The following is a 23,103-nucleotide window of genomic DNA, read 5'->3' on the forward strand; positions in this document are numbered from 1 at the left end:
AGGGCCAGTGTGTGATCTTACTGAAGTTTATAAAAGCAAGACTTTAGACTTGTAGGGAAAAAGTTCTCGCTCTCTTTACAAGATGTTCTAAAACAAACAAAAGGAAAGACCAAAAGCTAGCCTGGTGACTGACTGACTGACTTCCAGGATTACCCTCTCCTGGAGAATTTCTCATAGTCTCTGTCTGCATCGCCCAATAGGGAAGCAACTAGCCACTTTATGGCTGCTGAGGCCTTAAAATGTGGCTAGTAGGAAAGGAGATGAGCTGTAAGTTTAAGACAGATTTGAAAAGCTTAGTATGAACAAAAGAATGTAAACTATCTCGTTCATTTAACTATCTCGTTCGTTTTCTAATTATTACAAGTTAAAACGATATCTTAGACATGGTTAAATAAATGTTATTAAAATTAATTTCACCTATTTTTTCTTACTTTTAATTTCAAGTTACATACATGGCTCGCCTTGTATTTTTCTGTCGGACAGCATTGGTCTAGGTAATTAACAATACCCAGCTGCCTCTAGCATCTACTTCGTTCCCTCCCGTGTCCCGAGCTGCTTCTAACCAAGCGTGGGGCACCGTTAACTCTGCCGAAGCCTGGCGTGCGCTCTTTCTGACCACTGAGACCTGGGGTGTGGAGAGAGGGGGTGATAAAACAAGACTGGGCCCGTACCCACTGCGCATCTCGCAGCACGGGCTCCCGAATCTCCTCTGGCAGCGCGTCCCCCAGCTTTTGCACGAAGCGGCCGCACAGTTCTAGCATTTCCGTCACGGCCCGCTTCGAGGTGCAACGCACCCGGAAGTCTTTTCGGGAAGTGGCAAGAACCGGGGCCCCATCGTCTGTCCCGGCCACTCTCTCCACGTCCCGCGGAGCAGAAAGGGCCACCGACGCAAGAGCCCCCTCCATTTTCCCAACTTGAATTGTGGGCGGGAACTCTGGGAGCGGAAGAGCGGGTTCCCCTGGAGGAAAGAGCATACGTCCGGCCGGAAACTCGGCCTGCAGCAGCAGCGTTCCGCCTGAGGCTCCGCGGGCAAGTCGAGGGATTCAGTGGCTGCGGCGATGGGGGCGGTGGGCGTAGGGCTGGTGGACTGTCACTGCCACCTCTCCGCCCCGGACTTTGACCGCGTATGTGAGGGCGAGGTCGGGCCCGTGGGAGCAGGGAGGCCCCCATTCTTTCCCTTCAGGCTATCCTTGTTCTCCTCCCTTAGGGCGGAGCCCCAAATCCTCCCGGGCCCCCGTCTGTGGTCCTGTGCGACTTGCTCCTTACTCCTTATTTAATCTCACTCACACTGATTTTTCTTTCTCATTCCGAATATCCATATCCCCTATCTCCACTTGGCTTTTATTTGCTGTTACTGGCTACTGGAGTCCTTCCCCCTACCCCGCCTTGGCCCGGCTATCCTACCAGCCTCTCAGCCCCGGGCAGAGAATCCACTTTCCCCAGGACGCCGTCCGCGAAACTCGGGCTCACTCCCGCACGCCGCGTGCTCCAGTTCTACAGGGGAGCGAAGCAAACAAAAACTACCGCGCGCACACACACACACGTAATTTCAAAGTGTTTTATCCGCTACATTGGAAACTAGAGGCTAATAAAAAAGAAGAGCGGGGTCTATTTTAGGGGAAAAACCTCTCAAGAGGTGAAGCTTAAATTGGTGCTGGAAAGACAAATAGGTGAGTGCATGGTGGTGAGGAAAGCAAGCGGGTTGCAGGCCTCCAGGCAAGACAGAATTTGGACGTTCGAGCTACCGGAAGGCTGGGTGGAGCCTGATGAGCTAAAAAGACGCGTAAAACAAGACCGAAGAGGTTTGCCGAGGTTTAGTGAGTCAGGAGTTCGCATTTCATTAGAAGCACAATGGGGATCCAGTAAAGGGCTTTGCTTTTTAAGGAGAGAGACAAGATCTGATAATCCATTTAAAAACCATTTTGCTGATGTGTGGCTAATGGACAGAGAACAAGAATGGAAGCTAGAAGACCAGCTTAGAAGCTTTTGTAGTATTTAGACTAAAGATAGTGGTTGAGTTTGAGAGAAGCAGATGGATTCAAGGTATATTTTAGAGATAGAATCTGTAGTACATGCTGAGAGGAATTGAGGAAAGAGAGGGAAAGGGAGAACTTGAGGATGCTGTAGAGAGGTGGTGGTGCTGAGATGAGGGAAAACAGGCTGGAGAGGGCAGGCAGAAAGAATAGGTTTGTTGAGAAATGGTTATGTTCCGCACATGTTGAAACCTAATATCCATCCAAGTGGAGATGTCATATGGTCATTTAAAAATGTGAATCTTGGGGCTACTCTGGTGGCGCAGTGGTTGAGAGTCCGCCTGCCGATGCAGCGGACGCAGGTTCGTGCCCTGGTCCGGGAAGATCCCACATGCCGCGGAGCGGCTGGGCCCATGAGCCATGGCCGCTGAGCCTGCACGTCCAGAGCCTGTGCTCCGCGACGGGAGAGGCCACAACAGTGAGAGGCCCGCGTACCACTAAAATAAATAAATAAATAAAATAAAATGTGAATCTTGGGTTCAGGAGAGAGTTATAGGCTGGAGATAAAAACTGGGGACTCATTAGCATAATGAGCATAGTAATAAGAGTACTTAAGGTGAGTCAGAGAGAGAAGCATAGGGTTCTGAAATCAGAGAAGAGAGAGCCAGTCAAGGAGACTGAAAAGTAGCAGCCAGCTAGAGAGGAGTATTTGCAGAAGCCAAGAGTGGAAAATATCTCAGAAAGGAAGGAGTGGACAAGTGAGGAGTTTCTAATGCTGCTGAGGGGTAGAGTAGGAGGACAGAGGAGTGTCCTTTATATTTGACAATACAAGTTTCTGTTTTAGTAGAGTGGGAACAGAAGCCACATTTTACTGAGAGAGTAGATGGGAGGTAGGGTCAGCATAGGCTCTTCACATTCCACCACCTTGTTCCTTGCCATCATTGTCATTCTTTATGGTGCCTCAATTACATTGATATACACAGCCAAAGGACACTTACTTATCCATCTAAAATGATTGTGATTACTTATGTTTATTTTAGGATCTGGATGATGTGTTGGAGAAAGCCAAGAAAGTAAGCCAATACCTATAATTGCCCTTTTTTTGGTTGTTTTTATTTTCCTCCGAATTTTGATCTAAAACAGCTTGAAATTTAGTTATACTATGTTGTTGTTACTTCAATAATAATAAGTTAATAATAAACAGCATTTATTGTTTACTGTGTGCCAGACACTGAGCTAAGCCCATCCTGTACATTATCTCATTTAATGTTTCACAGCAAGCTTCTGAGGAAGCTACTATTTTATAGCCAACCATTACCATTTTATAGATGAGGAAACTAAGGCCTAGAGATTAACTTGTCCAAAGACACACCACTAGTGAGTGATGTAGACAAGATAGTCTGAATCCAAAACACATTCCCACAGCCACCATGCTTACCAGCAATATGGAACAAATTGGTCCATCTTTCAGTTCTTGAATTAACATTATTCTGGAGATCTTGGAGAAATTATAAAAGTTTTCTGAAACAGTTTGATTTGTGTGGGAAAAAAATTATTAATCTTTGGAAGTGTTTATGAAGCTAGCATTTTGTGATCTTCCCCAAAATTGATAGTCAGAAATGGTTGCCATTTTTACATACAGCCATCTTTCACTGTGGCAGCTTAATTAGGAGTATGGGGTTTGGAGTTACACAGGGCTAGTGATGTTGGGCAAGTTATTTGACTCCATCCAAAACTCTGTCTCTTGATCCATACAGTGGATTACAGCAATGCCTATGTCATAGGAGTATGTAGATTAAATGGGGGGTAATATTTATATTCACCGAACATAATACCTGAAGCATAGTAACTACTCAGTGATAGCTATTATGATTATATTGATGGAGTGTGAGTGAGCAAGGATAACTAAAAGCACAGAAAACTTTAAATTTTTATTTAATTATATTGGATGTATATTGTTTGAGACTCTAACTATTCTCTTCATTTTTGTTGCAGGCCAATGTTATGGCTCTTGTGGTGGTTGCTGAACATTCAGGAGAATTTGAAAAGATTATGCAGCTTTCAGAAAGGTGTTACTTCTCATTAAGATTTAGAAAGAGTTGTTAATAAGGATGCAGTTATGATTTCATATTTATAATATCAAAGATCATCAATTTTTAAAGAGAATGAGAAGAAAAACAATCACATTAACATAGCCCTAAAAAAATTCTTTCCTACTTGTTCTTCAGAGTAACTTTGTCTCCTAGTCTAATATTCTGCTTTCTTAATTCGTTCTACATTTTTAGGTATAATGGATTTGTTCTGCCATGCTTGGGTGTTCACCCAGTTCAGGGAGTTTCACCAAAAGACCAAAGAAGTGTCACGTTAAAGGTAACAAACAGTCTTATAAAACAAGAACCATAAAAAAATCATAACATCTTTTGACTCAGTGCTCCTCCTCTTTCAAATTAATATTATAAGGCAATAATCCAAAAGAAATAAATTCTATCTTCTTTCACAAAGATGTTTGTTACAGCAGTTACTTGAAATAGAGAAAAAGTGGAAAGAGCCTAGAGGTTAGGAGATAAATAACTAGTTAACTTATACAATGTTAAATATAACTATAGAAAGTGTGGACTATAAGGTTTATGTAGCAACATGGAAAATGTTTACAGTATAGTGTAGGGAGACAAGCAGGATACCAAATGGCTTATTCATTGTGACATCCATGTAAAAATATATTCTATAAGGAAAAGACTAGAGGGAAAAGTACAGAAATTATACTCGTTGTGATGGTCTGGTAGAGTTATAAGCACCTTGTTTTCATATTTTTTATCATGTTATCATATTGCTTTGGCAATAAAAGTGATAAGATATCCAGAAAAAGAAAGATACAAATTCATAGATGCGGTACTGTAAGGGAACAGATGAGTTCAAGTACATAGTGTCTTCTTTGAACATTGAACTATCCCTATAGGAGTGCTCTTGATCTGTTAAACTGCATTACTTTTATACCCGCTCTAAAAAAATTCCTACCCACAAGATCTCACTGACTCACAGTAGTCAATATGTCTTATGTTTCAGACTTTTCTCCTGACTCAGCATCAGGGAGATGCACAGTGTCCTGAGTGCTTTATTACATAATGAGATTGAAAGCCCCATGTTGAAGAAGTAAAGACTTTTTGTTATCTATGAATAAATTAAGATATGAAGACTATCATTTTTTATAATAATAAATCTGTATTCCTACATTGGGGTACCCGAGGTAGTTTTACTTATTTTGAAACAAAATTACTTTTAATTCACTTCAGGTAAAAATAAATACTTATCCTGTAGATTTCCTGAGTTGTTGATATGATAAAATTAGCTAAATTGCCAGAGAGTTGCAATTCCCAAGATGTTGGGGATGATAGCAGGACAGTATTTCTTTCACTTATGTAGAGATTTATACTAATAGTCCTTCATTTCAGTAGTCAGTCAACAAGTGTTTAGTGAGCATGTACTATATTTCAAACACTGTTCTAAGCACTATAGAGTAAAATCCCTCTCACAGAAGCCAGATTCTGGATTGGGGAAAACAGTCAACAATTAGATACGTGAACTAAGTGCTTTAAAGGCAATGAAACAAGATTATGTGATGGGGATTGTGGATGCTGGTTTTTAGATTGTGTAGTCAGGGAAGGCCTCTCTGAGGAGGTGATGTTTGAACTGCAACCTGAATGCAGTTGGCCATGCAAAGAGAGGGGTGAGAGTGTTGAAGGCAAAGGAAACAATGAAGCACAAAGGTCCTAAGGTAGTTACAAGTTTGATGTGGTCAAGAAATAGAAAGACGACTGATGTGACTAGATGGAAGAGGAAGGAATAGTGAGGTCAGAGGGATTGGGCAGGGATCCCCACTCACCTCATACAGGGCCTTGTTGGATTGTAGTTTACATCAGTGGGGGATTTAAAGTAAGGAGTGACAAGATGTGATTTCTGTTTTGAAAAGATACCCTTGGCAATGGTGTGAAGAATCAATTTTGAAGAGGGCAAAAAAGGAAGAAGGGAGAATAGTTAAAAGACTGTTGGCAATAGTCCATGTGAGAAACGATGGTGGATTGGACCAGAGTGGTAGCAGTGGAGATGAAGAGAAGTGAGTGGATTTGGCATGTTTTTGGCATGAATGTAGAACTGATGGGACTATTTAACTTACAAAACTAAATAAAATACCAACAATATACAGGTAAGTCTAGATTCTCAAAACAGACAGGAACTCAGCAAATCTCAAGATAGCCCGCTGGAAAAGACCAGAGTTAAGCAGTTTTGTTCCTAACGTGCTTGTACTCCCCACAATAGTTTAGTTTTCCCATTGTGGTTAGATTACAAGCTCCTACCATGTGGTACAAAGGTAGGTATGTACAATATGTAAGTATTCATTAAATTACCTTGGTTTATAAAATGAAAATTGCCTAGCATCACACAAATCTTTCAGCATATTCAATAAATATTATTACCAGGCAGAATTTAAGCCCCTGGGATACCCTGGGGAATCACAATTCACTGTCTACAAGCTACTGCCCCCTCCAGGCAGGGCACGTGCTGTCCATTTGGCTCCTGTCCCTACTTAACCCACTTCACTCATTTCGGTTACACGCCTGACCCCTGTTCTAAAGGTTCTGAAGACTAAACATTTTCTTTAATAAAAAAATCAATTCTAATTATTTTAAATCATTCAGAATAAAGCTCTCCTCCCTCCCCTTGCCCTTCTTTCTTCCATCCTTTCCTTCTCTCTCCTTTCTTCTCTCAACAGCATAGTGGAAACAGCATGGGCTTTGAAGTCAGAGAGACTTGGCCTACTGGCTTCTGTGATCTGTGGCACTTAACTTTGCCAAGTCTCAATTTCCTCATTTGTAAATCGTGAATAATTATTTAGTTGTAGTATGCCCAGTCATAGGGTATAGAGGTATAGGATATTTTAAAACCCTACAATAGAACCATTAGCTGTTAAAGAACTTGAGACTTCATGGAGGAAGTGGGAATAGAACTGAAGTCAGTTTTAGACCTATGAATGTCCTTATAAATATTTTTACATCTATTAAAATGATAAAGACCACACATACATTTATACATATTGAATCTGTGATATGAATTATATTAATTTCTATTTACTATACCTGACTTGCCAGAAACTTCCAAAATATTTCATGAGGAATGGGAACAGTCTCATTGTAAATGTATTTTGCTTCTTTTTATAGATAATACATATTCCAAGAAGCATATTTTCCCTGTATCTCATCTTCATCCAAATGTGTAATTTCTTTCTGACTGAAGACTTTCTAAGTGTCAAACATTTCCTGAGTAATCTCTCCAACTTCTCCAGTCCCTTTGAGGTCCCACAGACACACAGTAGTTTGGATGTTTGATATGGAAAATCTTTGCCTGACACTTTGACCTACTCAGCTATTGCCAGACATCTTCTCTGGTATTTAGGGTTATATACTCTTAGCTCCACATGACAATATTAATTCTTCTTCATTGAGTCTACTGGAATGTCTGAGGCCTTGATTTACCCTTCCTCATCTTCTTTTCTCTCTCTTGAGGTATAATTATAAAATCTCCTCTTCTTCCTCTACCATATGGTTTACCTCCCTTTTCTTACGATACGTGGGCCTCTCACTGTCGTGGCCTTTCCCCCTGCGGAGCACAGGCTCCGGACGCGCAGGCTCAGCGGCCATGGCTCACGGACCCAGCCGCTCCGCGGCATGTGGGATCCTCCCAGACCGGGGCACGAACCCGTGTCCCCTGCATCGGCAGGCGGACTCTCAACCACTGCGCCACCAGGGAAGCCCTACCTCCCTTTTCTTAATTTTCCCTTGTTCTGATTATCCTCACTAGAAGTACCTTGAATTTACATATTCTGAGACTAAAATCCTCAAAGTAGTTTAAAATATCTAGAAGCAAATTTTCCATGTATTTGTCTTTCCCTTGTCTTAAAGGGATCCCTCACAGGGGGAATTCTCTTTAAGTGGAAATAGTAATATCATGGAAACTAACAGTACACAGTTACTTCAATAGTTGGCAAACAACATATTTGTGGTATTTAATATGTATATTGTTGAACCTTTAGGACAAAAATAGGCTACACAGGACTATAAAGACAAAAGAAATTAGTGAAAATAGTGCAAAGGATGTATGGGATTATCACTATTAAAAATTCACAAGGCATCAGTACCCTAAGAGGAGAACATAGCAGTGCACTCCCCAAAACTCACAAAGGTGACCACTTGGTGGCTTTCTTCTCTCTTGCTCAGCTATTCCAGGAAATCCAGTTCACTCCTCCTAAATGCCAGGAAATGCCTCCTGAACAGAAGGAAGGGTTTAAGTGGGAATCTTCGTAAGAAGTTATGTTCTTGGGACTTCCCTAGTGGTCCAGTGGCTAAGACTCTGCGCTCCCAATACAGGGGGCCCGGGTTCAATCCCTGGTCAAGGAACTAGGTCCCACATGCCACAACTAAGAGTTCCCCTGCCGCAACTAAAGATTCCGCATGCCACAACTAAAAGATCCTGCATGCCCCAACGAAGATCCCGCACACAGCAGCGAAGATCCTGTATGCCGCAACTATGACCCGGCACAGCCAAATAATAAATACATACTTTTTAAAAAAGGAAGTCATGTTCTTGTAACATAAATGGATGTGGGATGTTTGTACTCAAATTTCCGGACAGAAGTACTCACCATTATAGAAGGATTACATTCTTAGTTCCTCAACTGGTTAAAAGGTATTGACTATGTAAAGGACCCAGTATAGCATAGTGCCTGGCATATAATGGGTGTTTATACAAAACCTATAAAAGTCCCTTCTCCTATTTTAATAAATTTACTTTTTTTTCATACCAGGATTTGGATGTAGCTTTGCCCATTATCGAGAATTATAAGGATCGATTGTTGGCAATTGGAGAGGTAAATACCCACTAGCTGATCAAGTGATTTCTAATCCAGACTTTCATGTGATAGATGAAAATAGTCCTTAATTCAGTATTAGTGATTATAACAGACTTGTATAATTATGTTCACCCTGTTCAGCTGAATAACACTTTGTCAGTACTTCCTCAATAATCAAAAGTGCTTAGGGATAAAACAATAGAAGTCTCCCCATGGGCTTATGTTAATGAAAGAAAACTATTACCATTTCAATGTACTTTCCTCTTTTTTTCCTTTTGCTTACATAGGGTTATCTCTCTGGTTAGTTAAAATAGTATATACAAGCATACTTGAAATAGGTTAGAGTTTCTAATTAAAGAACATTTTTTATTAAATAATTTACAGCTGTGAAACATCTTATCACTTGGTAATTCCACTTATAATTAAAGATAAAAGATAAGAATAGCACTTACATTCAGAATCTAGGTTATCACGATGCATGCCAGAATAGAATCAAGGGAAGCAGTCATTTATAATCTTCACTGTCCAGTGTGGTTACCACATGCAGCTGTTGAGCACTTGAAATGTGACTGGCCCAAACTGAGATGTGCTATCAGGATAAAATGCACTGAGGATTTCAAAGTCTCAATACCTCAAAAAAGGAATGTAAAATAACTCAATAATTCTTTTAAATTGATTATGTGTTGACATAATAATATGACTATATGATAATATTGATAATGTTTTAGATATAGTGGATTAAATATATCATTAAAATTAATTTCACCTGTTTCTTGTTAGTGTTTTTAATGTAGCTACTGGAAACTGTAAGGTTGTGTATGTGGCTTATGTGTGTGGCTCCCATTATATTTCTCTTGGACTGTACTGCACCATAATATGTCTTCGGGGATTCATTAAACCATAAACATGTAATTCTGTTTTATTTTTCCATTATAGGTTGGACTAGATTTCTCCCCCAGAATTGCTGGCACTGATGAACAGAAGGAAGAGCAAAGACAAGTCCTAATCAGACAGGTCCAATTAGCCAAAAGACTAAATTTGCCTTTGTAGGTTAATTATCATCTTTCTATATTAATAGTTACAGAGCAAATTAAGTAATGATTCTCCTGAAATTGAGCTCTACTTTTCTTTTTCTCTGAATTGCTTTAATATAACAAAAATAATAATTTCATATTAAGTACTCAAAAGGAATTTTTTGTTTGTTTACCAGAAATGTTCACTCACGTTCAGCTGGAAGACCCACCATCAGCCTCTTAAATGAGCAAGGTATTTAGGTTCCTGAGAAAAATGTGCCTAATGTTTAAGTTTGACAATTCCAGTCCATATTCCCAGTAGAACAAGCCATGCTTTACTTGATTTCTTAAAGGGAAGGGAATGGGTCAAGAGTAGAGATGGAAATCAACTAAGATGGTTTTGCAAGTCAGCCTACTATTTACAAGGTTTTCAGTGTGATTGTGATGTTTATCGGGCCAGGATAAAGCAAATGAAAAATTGGATCAAGTAATTTTAATGCCTTAATTTGAAAATTAGCAGCTCCAACATTTTAGTCAGCCTATGTGAGAGAGGAAAAAACAAAGCAAAGAAGGGTGATCACATTGAGTTACTGTTTTGCATGTTTTATGGCTGCTGCTTTAGAAAATGGTATTATACAGATTGTGGCCATCTTATATAAAATGCACTGTCATCTTCACCAGTTGTTCCTAAAGAAAAAATACTTCTCATAGGATTACTTTTCAAAATTTTAAAGTGCTGTCCACGGTAAGAAATATACTTTATTTTGAAACTCGATATATACACATACATACTGTTTTTGGCACTGACTTTATTTCGAAACTCAGTATATACATATACAGAAAACTGACAAAAGTTCAAGAAGCAGTACATCTATATGTATGTGTGTATAGATATGTGTGTGTGCGTGTGTTTATGCACACAAATATATAAGCACACACTGGCCAGTTGTGACCCACTAATTTGATTTCATAATTCACAGTAGTAACTCACTAAATGTCACACCTACCAACAGTATCAAATAGTGAAGTAAACATAATTGCCTACAACTAGAAAGCACTGTATTTCTCAGTGATGAGTACTGAGTCCCCCTGGATTCACCAAGAACATGATTTTTGTGCAGGCTGAGCAGCCATCCTTTAAGAACTGGAGATGGTTTTTGTGAAACTAACTCTGAGTGTTGAATTTGTGAGTCATTTATTTCCTCATTTCTTCTTTCACTAGCATCCTTCTTAAGGACAATTTGCTTAAAAACCTATTAGGAACAATAATTTGACAGTTCAGAAACTTTTGGAGAAGGTTTGATGGTATAGGAAGTTTAAATAATTGCTTAAATTGTATTTATTAATTTTATTCTGAAGATTTGGAGAAGGTTTGATGGTATAGGAAGTTTAAATAATTGCTCAATTATATTTATTAATTTTATTCTGAAGATTAAGAATTTGCTATATTTTTATTCTACTGGTTGAACACTGTATGTTTATCTACTCTTTAGAAATCATAGAACCTTATAGTGACCGACATTTACTTAAAATCTGTGTTGTTCAATTTGATTAGTGGTAAAACCTCTCATTAAGGAAATAAAATGGAACTGTGATTTATCTTTAATTTTTGAGAGGTGCTGACAAAGTGTTGCTGCATGCATTTGATGGTCGGCCATCTGTAGCCATGGAAGGAGTAAAAGCTGGGTACTTCTTCTCAATTCCTCCTTCTATCATAAGAAGTGGACAGGTAAATTCTTTCATTAAACCTCATTTTATACTTTGTGAAATATACTCTGAAATATGAACTTTTATTATATACTTGTGATACTATTCTGGTTTCATTGCAAAAATTAATCTTAGGTCCCTACCTCATATAAAGAGTAACTCAAAAGTGGATCAGAGACCTAAGTATAAGAGCTAAAATTATAAAACTCTTAGAAGAAAACAGATCTAAATCATTGTGACCTTGGATCAGGCAGTGGTTTCTTAGCTATGACACCAAAGGCACAAGCAACCAAAGAAAAAATAGATAAATTGGATATCATCAAAATAAACTTCCACTCACAAAAAAAATAAACTTCCACTAACAAAAAATTGGGCAGCTCATACTCAAAAGACCTGAACTTCTGATAGCTTTCAGAAAAAGGATATTAAAGGCAGTGTGAGGGAGGAGGCTGCAGGGTATGTGAGCAGCTTGTGCTCAGTTCTTGAATTGATTGGCGTCAAGGTGAAGTTTTGAGCATCATCAATCTTCTGGTTTCAGCTGGTCTGGGGTCTACATGCTTGAGGTCAGCAGTTTCCATCTGGTTGGGGTCTGCTTCCTGTAAGAACAGCTTAGGAGTGTGTGTCAGGCCTCTATCTATAACTTTCAGGGAACTGGGAATTTGGTGACTCTGCTATGTGGCGAATTCATAGTCTAAGTTGTTACCAGTTTTCCGACCCAACAGCTATTCATTGCTCCTACATCTTCACATTTCCTAATCACTAATTCTTGAACCAGCCTTTTGAGGCCCAGGGGAGGCCTGGGAGACTTGAAGCAAAAGCATTTACTTCAAAATACAGGGACACTGGGCCTTATATACGGTTTCAGGTGGAAAGTTCTAGAAATGTCAATTAGGTCATGTTAATTGATAGTCCATGATTACTTTTATTTTTCCTACTTTTATCATTTGTGGAGAAATTTCTTATTTATTTATTTATTTAATTTATTTATCTTTGGGTGTTGGGTCTTCGTTGCTGTGTGTGGGCTTTATCCAGTTGAGAGGAGCAGGGGCTACTCTTCATTGTGGTGCATAGACTTCTCATTGGGTGGCTTCTCTTGTTGCAGAGTACGAGCTCTAGGTACGCGGGCTTCAGTAGTTGTGGCAGGTGGGCTCAGTAGTTGTGGCTCATGGGCTTAGTTGCTCCATGGCATGTGGGATCTTCCCAGCCCAGGGCTCGAACCCGTGTCCCCTGCATTGGCAAGTGGATTCTTAACCACTATGCCACCAGGGAAGTCACTCTTCCTTGGATCTTTCAGTAGGCATATGATATCAGATGTTTTGGTTCTTGTTGGATGTTACCTCATTTTTCGTTCTTGGTTACTACTCTTTGGGTTCCTAGAGGCTTTGGATAATTTTTGGCAAAGAATATTTCTTCTTAAATCTAACCATTAATGTAGAATGATGAGAACATAGTGAACATTTATTAATTGAATATTAAAGTATGAATTTTAGATTCTTGCAGAGTAGTATGCATTGACATGTGGGTTTAATGCTACTTATTTAATCTTTACTTCTCATGTTTTAAACTTACTAGCTTTCTCTTTTCTCTAAGAAGCAGAAACTTGTTAAACAGTTGCCTTTAACTTCGATTTGCTTGGAAACAGATTCACCTGCGCTAGGGCCAGAAAAAAAGGTAAATGATTTTCTAATTTCTACATTATTTAGATTGTGTCTTTTATTTGAACTATTTTCAGTTTAGCTGTGTTTCTCATTCCAGTGTAAATATAATGGGATCCTACTTTAATGCTAGGTTGAAAGGTTATATTGACTTAATTTCAAGTCTTTTGTAAATATGGCTGTTGTGCTACACAGAATATTATTTGATATGGGTCATGTCCTAATTTACGTAATATTGAAATCCAGACCAGTATAGTAAAAAGCTTAGTGTCTAGAGGCAGAAAGGGCTGGATTCAAATCCTGTCTCTGATACCCACTAGCTATATAACTTTGGGCAAGTTCCTTAATCTCTCTGAAACTGTTTCTACATTTATAAAATGTGGGTAAAATAATAGTAAAATATTTTGAAGTATTACAGTGGGGATTAAATGAAGTAATGTATATGAAAGTGCCTAGGGCTTCCCTGGTGGCACAGTGGTTGAGAGTCCACCTGCCAATGCAGGGGACACGGGTTCGTGCCCCGGTCCGGGAAGATCCCACATGCCGCGGAGCGGCTGGGTCCGTGAGCCATGGCCGCTGAGCCTGCACGTCCGGAGCCTGTGCTCCACAACGGAAGAGGCCACAACAGTGAGAGGCCCGCGTACCGCAAAAAAAAAAGAAAAGAATATAGAAGAGGAATGAGAAAATAGAGGATTATAACCACATTTATTTTCTTGTTTGACTGTAGGACAGAATGGTACAAAATTGCCTTCCTGGTTAGTGTGAAATAGGATGAAAATGACCTAGCTTTTTCACCCTAAACAGAAATGAATTTCAAATGCTCTTATAACTCAGTTTTATGTTTGTATTTAGATAATTTGATAAAAATTGTGGGTTTCTGGCATAGTGCCTTGCACATAGTACCTTGCACATAGTGCCTTGCACATAGTAGGTACTCAAAAACCATTTATTGAATAAATGAATTTTAAAACTGAGGAATTCCCTGGTGGTCCAGTGATTAGAAATCTGCACTTCCACTGCAGGGGGCACGGGTTCAATCCCTGGTCGGGGAACTAAGATCCTGCATGCCGCACAGCGCAGCCAAAAAATAAAAATAAAAAAAATAAAACTGAATATGCTTTTTGTTAAGTAAAATGTGTTTGTTCTAGAAAAATAGAAAACAGAAAATCATAAGAAAATAGAACCATCTACCACTGAAAGGTTACCACTATAGTATAGTGGTTAAAAGCATAAACTCTGATGTCAGCTTGCATAGGTTTAAACCTCAACTGGGCTACTTACTCGCTGTTTAGGATCCCTTCTTATCTGTAAAAAAGGGATGCTAATAATAATAGTACCTATCTCACAGAGTTATTTTGAGGATTAAATGAGAAATTCCATGAAAACCTTAGAACAAAACCTTGCCTACAACAAGCACTAAATAAATGAAGGTTCTTATGTCCTTCCACACTTCTTTATGTCCATATATGTATACATAATATTTTTTTCATAAAAATAGGATTAGCCTCAACACATCATTTCATAACTTGCATTTTTTTTTTTTTTTTTTTTTTTTTTTTTTTTTTTGCGGTACGTGGGCCTCTCACTGTTGTGGCCTCTCCCGTTGCGGAGCACAGGCTCTGGACGCGCAGGCTCAGCGGCCATGGCTCACGGGCCCAGCCGCTCCGCGGCATGTGGGATCCTCCTGGACCGGGGCACGAACCCGTGTCCCCTGCGTCGGCAGGCGGACTCTCAACCACTGCGCCACCAGGGAAGCCCCCATAACTTGCTTTTATGTGGTGAACACATGTAAATATCAATAAATATACTTTTCCTCATCATGTTTAATAAGTATATAAATTTTAGTGTGTGAATGTGCCACAATATATTTAACTTGATACTGTCATTTAGGTTATTGGTTTCCAACACAGTACAGTTGACCCTTGAACAAGAAGTGCTTAGGGGTACCAACACCCTCCCCAACCCCCCAGCCCCGCCCCATACCATGGAAAATACATGTCTGTCCACCCGCCACGTCTGCAGTTTTGCATCTGCGGATTCAGCCCTCATTTTCGTGGTTCTGCATTCACAGATTCAACCACGCTTGGATTGTGTAGTACTGTAGCATTTATTGAAAAAAAAAATCCATGTATAAGTGGACCCACACAGTTCAAAACCATGTTTTTCAGGGGTCAACTGTATTATAAACAATATGATGAATGTCCTTGAACCTAAATCTTGGTGTGCATTTTTCATTGTTTTCTTAGGCTACGTTATCAAGGTTATTTTTTAACCTTGTTATCTTATTCCTCTGAACATTATCATCCTGAGTCGATAACTTAATAGTAACAACAATAATATATTTCATCAAATCTAAATGCCACTGATTGTAGATGTACCACTGTTTTGTGACCATTAAGGAAAAAAACAGTACAATTATACTTTCACATGCCACTGAATGTCATTAAAATAAAATATATGTCAATTTCAGAGATGTTAAGATAGGGGAGAAATGCATCTTAGAATCAGTGAAATATGACTACATAATCTGTGTAGTCTTCCAGACACCATGGCATTACTGAGTCAAACTGTAACGTAGCCTGTGAGTTGAAATGGCCAAGCTACAGAGCTTGACCTTTGCAAGCACTCACTTGAGGAACAAACCAAAGCACAGTTAATTCATCAGTCAGGCAGGTCACCAAGTGTCCACTTTGTGCAGACTGCTTCATATGCTAGGTGCTGGGACTTCGACTGGTAATACCCCAGGGCTCTTTTCAGGAGCAGGATAGACTTACAGTTAATGTTGTAACCTTAGCTTTCAAGCTGAAGTTCAGGGCCTTTTCCTCAGCTTCGCCTCACCCCCATTACAAAAAAAAGAAAGAGCTCATCAGTTGTTTTTACCAACTCATTTTCATCTCTTTAATCTACAGTCTTCAAGGATTGCTTTCCTTGAGTGTCATGTTTGATTAATGTCTGCTTTGTCTGTCTCAGGTACGGAATGAGCCCCAAAACATTTCCATTTCAGCAGAATATATTGCCCAGGTGAAAGGGATCTCAGTGGAGGAAGTTATAGAAGTGACAACACAGAACGCATTGAAACTGTTTCCCAAACTTCAGTACCTGCTCCCGAAATAGCTTCAAAACAAAATCAAGTGCAGAGGGCACTGTTTGAGAAAAATAAATGTTCTGATGAAGAGTCTGAACTGAAGAAGCCATTGTATCGGGATTATAATTTTAGAGAAATATTTTTCTTAGAAGTAAAACTGGGCTTAGATCCTAAAACCCTGGGTTCTAATTCTACCTTGCACTGCTTTTCAATTAACGGAGTCCTAGCAGGAGATTGGGAAATACCACTGCTTCGTACTTTGCCCTGTTAAATAGAACCACCAAATGAACTGAAACCATTTCTTCTGGCAAGGGTGGCTCCCACAGGTAAGAAATAAGTGCTACTGTGATGGCGTGGAATAGGCTAAAGTTTGATCCTTTACCACCTGTTTGACTTCCCACAGGATTTATCCAGTGAAAGGAGAGTGTCTAGTTTTTTGTACTATCAGAAATCTTATCTTTTCTGGGTTTACAAAATTGAACTTTTAGTACTTTGAATTATCGCTCATTTTAAGAGAAAAATGTACAAGGTTTTTATATAGATCTTAGATTTTGACTTATAAAGCCCATGGTTCGTGCAATCACCGTTAAATACCAAGCACCACAGTTCAATTAATAAATTGGTTTTAAGTTCCAGTCTGAATTTTGTCACATGTTTAAAATGTACATAGCTCTATTAAAAATGTATCTGACTTTTTTGCATGCAATAATATTTTATATTTTTCAGTTTTAAAAATCTCTGGTATGAAAAGAGTCCAGTGGATGGTGGTGATAGTAGCACAACAATATGAATGTGCTTGAAGCCACTAAACTACACCCTTAAAAATTCTTGAGATGGTAAATTTTATGTTATGTGTACTTTACCACAATTTTTTAGAAAAACATCTTAGGTGTAGGTTACAAGGTATTGAGATCCATACCAAAACATGAGTATTTAACTTTGTTAAATTACATAAGCAGCAAATACTGGAAAAAGTACCTGTCAGAGAAATAAGTTAACTTCCTAAAAAGCCAAGTGATTTTACATAATCTTCAATACTCTGAAATGAATTCATTTATAGAAGAATCAAAACTAGTTCTAGGGCAGATTGTCCAAATCAAACTAGACTATCTAAGAAGCAGAATAGAACGCTTTATGAGATACTTAACCACTTATCAGCATCATGACAGGTGAAATGCCCACATTTAATGGGAGGTTATATTAAAACTAGACTTCTGATCTCTCTTTCAACTCTATATTTCTTTTGCCTGTTTTCTACCTCCTTAAGCTCCCATTCCCTTTCTCAGACTCTCACCTTTAAATCCTTTAAGATCCAACTTAAATGACTTCACCCTATGCGATCACCCCAGCCAGACATGATCCTTGCCCTCTAAATTGCATAGCCATTTTCTTCACTTATTCATCAGTTTCTTTCATTTTACACAAATAGTTATTGCTCCTCCTCTAGGTTACCCATTAATCTAGGTCTGTAGGCTACAGAGAGGAATAAGATATGGTTCTTGCCTTCAGTTCATACTTTACTAAAGAAGATAGACAAGTGGACAAATTTCAAAACAATGTGAGAAGTACTATAATAAAGGAAGAATGAAGTACTATAAAACCAGTCTAATGACATTAGAACACATAACTCCTTTTTACTAGGGTTACTTTATGTTTTTCACCTCCAGAGATTGCAAACCTTTTGAGGACAAATACTTTTTTTGTTTTTGCATCGTAGAAAAAGACATCTTCTACATGTCTTGCAACAAGGTTTGCAATATCATATACTCTCATGTATCTTTTACATAATGGAGAAGGTCTCTGAGGAGGGGCCAGGATGGCAGAGTAGGAAGACCCTGAGCTCACCTCCTCTCATGGGCACACAAAATTACAACTATTTACAGAGTAACTGTTGATGAGAAAGACCAGAAGACAAGCAGAAAAGAACTTCTGCAACTAAAGAAGGAACAGCAATGAGAAAGGTAGGAAGGGCGGAGACATGGTATAGTCAAGACCCATATGCCCAGGTAGGTGACTCATGAATGAAAGGATGATTACAACTGCAGAGGCTTTTCTCAAGGAGTAAGGAGCCTGAGCCCCACATCAAGCTCCCCAGGTCCGGGTGTCCTACACCAAGAATATGAGCCCCCAGAATGTTTGGTTTTGAAGACCACGGGGGCTTACTTTCTGGAGACCCAGAGGACTGCGGGAAATAGAGACTCCACCCTTAAAGGGCGCACACAAAATCTCACACGTGCCAGGACCCAGGGCAGAAGCAGTGATTTGAAAGGAACCTGGGTCAGACACACCTGCTGATCTTGGAGAGCCTCCCCAAGAGGCAGGAGGCACCTGGAGCTCACTCTGGGGACATAAATAATTGCAGCAGAAAATTTTGTGGAGCTGCTTCTACCACATGGACACTGGTACTGGCAAGTGCCATTTTGGAATCCTTCTTCAAGTTTATTAGCGCCGGGACCTGGCCCTGCCCACAAGCCTGTCAGCACCAGTACTGGACACCTCAGCCCAAACCAGCTGGGGGAAGATGCTGCCCCATCCACCAGCTGGCCTGCTGTCTTCAGACACATTGAGCCCACAGTCACCCTGGGACATGGCCCTGCCCACCAGTGCTAGACCCTGGACCAGCCTCATCCACCAGTGGACATACATCAGACCCATGATCACCTGGGCTGCAGCCTGGGCCCCATCCACCAGCAGACCATCTTACCAACCCTGGGACCCCCAGGGCGTGCAGCCAGACATCCTGGGACACAGCTCTGCCCAGCAGCAGGCCAGCACTAGCCCCAAGACCCGGCTTCCCCCTCAAGCATGCAGACACCAAGCCCAGGACCACTGCAGCCCCTTAGCCCAACCTATGTCAGGACCCAGCCCACCTACCAGCAGGCCAACACCAGCTCTGTGACACCTTGGGCCCCTCATCCAGCAGCCCCAGGATCCAGCTTACCCACCAGCAGGCTGACACCAGCTCAGAGAAACCTTGGACTCCTCAGCCAACTGCTCTAGGATCTAGCCCAACTCACCAGCAAGTCAGCACCAGCTTTGGGACACCCCAGAACCCACAACCAGCCATGTCAAGAACGAGCCCACCCACCGGGAGGCTGACACTAGATCTGGGAACCTCAGCCCCACAACCACCAGTCCCAGAACCTAGCTCCACCCACCAGTGGGCCAGCACTAGCCCTGTGATGCCTGGGACTCGACAGCAAGCACTTCATGACCTGGCCCTGCTAACCAGCACCTGGCAACCAACCAGACCGGGGGCCAGCCACACTACCAGACCTCCCACAGTACTCAGCCTGCCACAACAGGAGGACCCACACAGCCCACATAGGGGGCACTCCTAGAGCATATAGCTCTGGTGACCAGAGGGGAGTGTGCTGCTGAGATGCATAGGATGTCTCCTATGAAAGGCCAACTCTCCAAAGTCAGGAAATGTAACCAATCGACCACATACACAGAAATAAAAACAGCAAGTTAGGCAAGATGAGGTAACACAGGAATATGTTCCAAACAAAGCAGCAAAATAAAACCCCAGAAGAGCTAAGTGAAGTGGAGATAGGCAATATATCTGATAAAACGTTCAAGTTAATGATCGTAAAGATGTTCAAAGAACTCAGGAGGAGATTGTATGAACAGAATGAGAAGTTAGAAGTTTTTAACACAGAGTTAGAAAATATAAAGAAGAACCAAACAGAGATGAAGGATACAGTAACTAAAATGAAAAGTGCACTAGAAGGAATCAACAGAAGATTAAATGATATGGAGGAATGAGTCAGCAAACTGGAAAACAGAGTGGAAATCACTGATGCTGAACAGAAAAAAGAATAAAAAGAAATGAGGACAGTTTAAAGAGACCTCTGGGACAACATCAGGCATACTAACATTCACATTATACGGGTCCCAGAAGGAGAAGGGAGAACAAGAGCAAAGATCATATTTGAAGACAGAATAGCTAAAAAATTCCCTAACTTGAGAAAGGAAACAGACATCCAGGTCCAGGAAGCAGAGAGTCTCAAACAGGATCAACCCAAAGAGAACCACACTAAGACACATTGTAATTAAAATGACAAAAATTAAAGATAAAAAGAGAATATTAAAAACATCTAGGGAGGGACTTCCCTGGCAGTCCAGTGCTTAAGACTCCATGCTTCCACTGCAGGGGGCATGGGTTCAATCCCTGGTCAGGGATCTGATCCCTCATGCCGTGTGACGCATCTAAAAAAATAGCAGGGAGGGAGGGAAGGAGGAAGGAAGGAGTCTGTTTAAAAAAAAAAAAAAAGCATTGACGGAAAATCTACAAGTTACATACCACAAGGGAACTCCCATAAAGCTATCAGCTGACTTTTCAGCAGAAACTCTGCAGGCCAGAACAGAATGGCATGATGTATTCAAAACAATGAAAGGGAAAAACCTATAACCAAAAATATTCTACCTGGCAAGGCTTTCATTCAGATTTGATAGATCAAGTTTTGCAGACAAGCAAAAGCTGAAAGAGTTCAGCACCACCAAACCAGCTTTACAAGAAATGCTACAGGGACTTCTCTAAATGAAAAAGAAAAGGCCACAGCTAGAAACATGAAAATTACAAAAGGAAAAAGCTCATTGGTAAAGGCAAATATACAGTAAAGGTAGTCAAGCATGTATGAAAGGAGATTAAAAGACAAAAGTAGTAAACTCATCTATATCCTCAATATTTAAGGGGTATACAAAACAAAAAAATACATGTCAAAAATAGTAAACATTGGGGGGGAGTGGAGTAAAAATGAAGAGTTGTTAAAATGCAGTTGAACTTAAGAAATCAGCAACTTAAAACAGTCACATGTAGAGTCACATGTACATAAACCTCATGGTATCCACAAACCAAAAATCTATAATATACAAACAAAAAAGAGAAAGGAATCCAAACATAACACTAAAGATAGTCATCAAGTCACAAAGGAAGACAAGTACTGTATGATTTCACTTATATGTGGAATCTTAAAAAAAATGAACAAACATAAACAATTATAGATACAGAGAACAAACAAGTGTTAGCCTGAGGGGAGGGGGTTGGGGGAGGAAAAAAATAAGTTAGGGGGACTAAGAGGTGAAAACTTCCAATTGCAGAATAAATGAGTCGCAGGTATGAGTTGAACAGTGTGGGGAATATAGTCAGTAACTATGTAGTATCTTTGTTTTGTGGCATATCATAACTAGACACCGTGGTGATCAGTTTGAAATGTATAGACATCACTGTGATGTGTAACATAACAGGAACTAACATAGTGGTGTAGGTCAATTATACTTCAAAAACAAACTCATAAAAAAAGGAACGGTATTTGTGGTTGCAAGAGCTGGGTGTGCGAGGAGGGGGAAGTGGATGAAGGCAGTCAAACAGTAAAAACTTCCAATTATAAGGTAAATAAGTACTGGAGATGTGATGTACAACATGATAAATATAATGAACACTGTTGTATGTTATACATGTTAGTTTTTTTTTGTTTTAACATCTTTATTGGAGTATAATTGCTTTGCAATGATGTGTTAGTTTCTGCTTGAATTGAATCAGCTATATGCATACATATATCCCCATATCTCCTCCCTCTTGCGTCTCCCTCCCACCCTCCCTATCCCACCCCTCTAGGTGGTCACAAAGTACCGAGCTGATCTCCTCCCTGTGCAATGCAGTTGCTTCCCACTAGCTATCTATATTACATTTGGTAGTGTATATATATCAATGCTACTCTCTCACTTCATCCCAGTTTACCCTTCCCCCTCCCCGTGTCCTCAAGTCCATTCTCTACGTCTGCGTCTTTATTCCTGTCCTGCCCCTAGGTTCACCAGAACCATTTTTTTTTTTAGATTCCATATATATGTGTTAGCATACAGTATTTGTTTTTCTCTTTCTGACTTACTTCACTCTGTATGACAGAATCTAGGTCCATCCACCTCACTACAAATAACTCAATATCGTTTCTTTTTATGGTTGAGTAATATTCCATCGTATATATGTGCCACATCTTCTTTACCCATTGATCTGTAGATGGACACTGAGGTTGCTTCTATGTACTGGCTATTGTAAATAGAGCTGCAGTGAACATTGTGGTACATGATTCTTTTTGAATTATGGTTTTCTCAGGGTATATGCCCAGTAGTGGGATTACTAGGTCGTATAGTACTTCTATTTTTAGTTTTTTAAGGAACCTCCATGCTGTTCTCCATAGTGGCTGTATCAATTTACATTCCCACCAACAGTGCAAGAGGGTTTCCTTTTCTCCACACCCTCTCCAGCATTTATTGTTTGTAGATTTTTTGATGATGGTCATTCTGACCTGCATGAGGTGATACCTCATTGTAGTTCTGATTTGCATTTCTCTAATGATTAGTGGTGTTGAGCGTCCTTTCATGTGTTTGTTGGCAAACTGTATATCTTCTTTGGAGAAATGTCTATTTAGGTCTTCTGCCCATTTTTTGGATTAGGTTTTTTGTTTTTTTTTTTTGTGGTATGCGGGTCTCTCACTGTTCTGGCTCTCCCGTTGCGGAGCACAGGCTCCGGACGCGCAGGCTCAGCGGCCATGGCTCACGGGCCCAGCCGCTCCACAGCATGTGGGATCTTCCCGGACTGGGGCACAAACCCGTGTCCCCTGCATCGGCAGGCAGACTCTCAACCACTGCGCCACCAGAGAAGCCCAGGTTTTTTGATATTGAGCTGCATGAGCTGCTTGTATATTTTGGAGATTAATCCTTTGTCAATTGCTTCGTTTGCAAATACTTTCTCCCATTCTGAGGGTTG

The 23,103-nt window shown here is 40.2% G+C and overlaps 2 protein-coding genes across 3 annotated transcripts in view; one reads left to right on the forward strand and one right to left on the reverse strand.

Annotated features, from left to right (window-relative positions):
- The window catches only part of NSL1 (NSL1 component of MIS12 kinetochore complex), a 38,215-nt gene extending 37,205 nt beyond the window's left edge, over positions 1 to 1,010 (reverse strand). The window contains exon 1 of the mRNA XM_079903068.1: positions 672 to 1,010. Within this exon, the coding sequence (XP_079759194.1) occupies positions 672 to 974 (303 nt within the window). The 5' untranslated portion in view covers positions 975 to 1,010. The remainder of the gene's footprint in view (positions 1 to 671) is intronic.
- Positions 987 to 17,661, forward strand: TATDN3 (TatD DNase domain containing 3). Of its 2 annotated transcripts, none has more exons than XM_079903080.1 (10): positions 987 to 1,124; positions 3,014 to 3,046; positions 3,969 to 4,042; positions 4,259 to 4,343; positions 8,830 to 8,892; positions 9,811 to 9,920; positions 10,085 to 10,140; positions 11,504 to 11,616; positions 13,185 to 13,265; positions 16,220 to 17,661. In XM_079903080.1, the coding sequence occupies exons 1-10, from the start codon at positions 1,059 to 1,061 to the stop codon at positions 16,361 to 16,363; spliced, it is 825 nt and encodes a 274-aa protein (XP_079759206.1). In that variant the 5' UTR covers positions 987 to 1,058; the 3' UTR covers positions 16,364 to 17,661. The 2 variants fall into 2 exon arrangements, with proteins under 2 accessions (XP_079759206.1, XP_079759207.1); XM_079903081.1 differs by having other exon boundaries at positions 13,188 to 13,265.
- The last annotated feature ends 5,442 nt before the right edge of the window (positions 17,662 to 23,103 follow it).

This window comes from Stenella coeruleoalba, assembly GCF_951394435.1.
Source record: "Stenella coeruleoalba genome assembly, chromosome: 1".
Taxonomy (NCBI): Eukaryota; Metazoa; Chordata; class Mammalia; order Artiodactyla; family Delphinidae; genus Stenella; species Stenella coeruleoalba.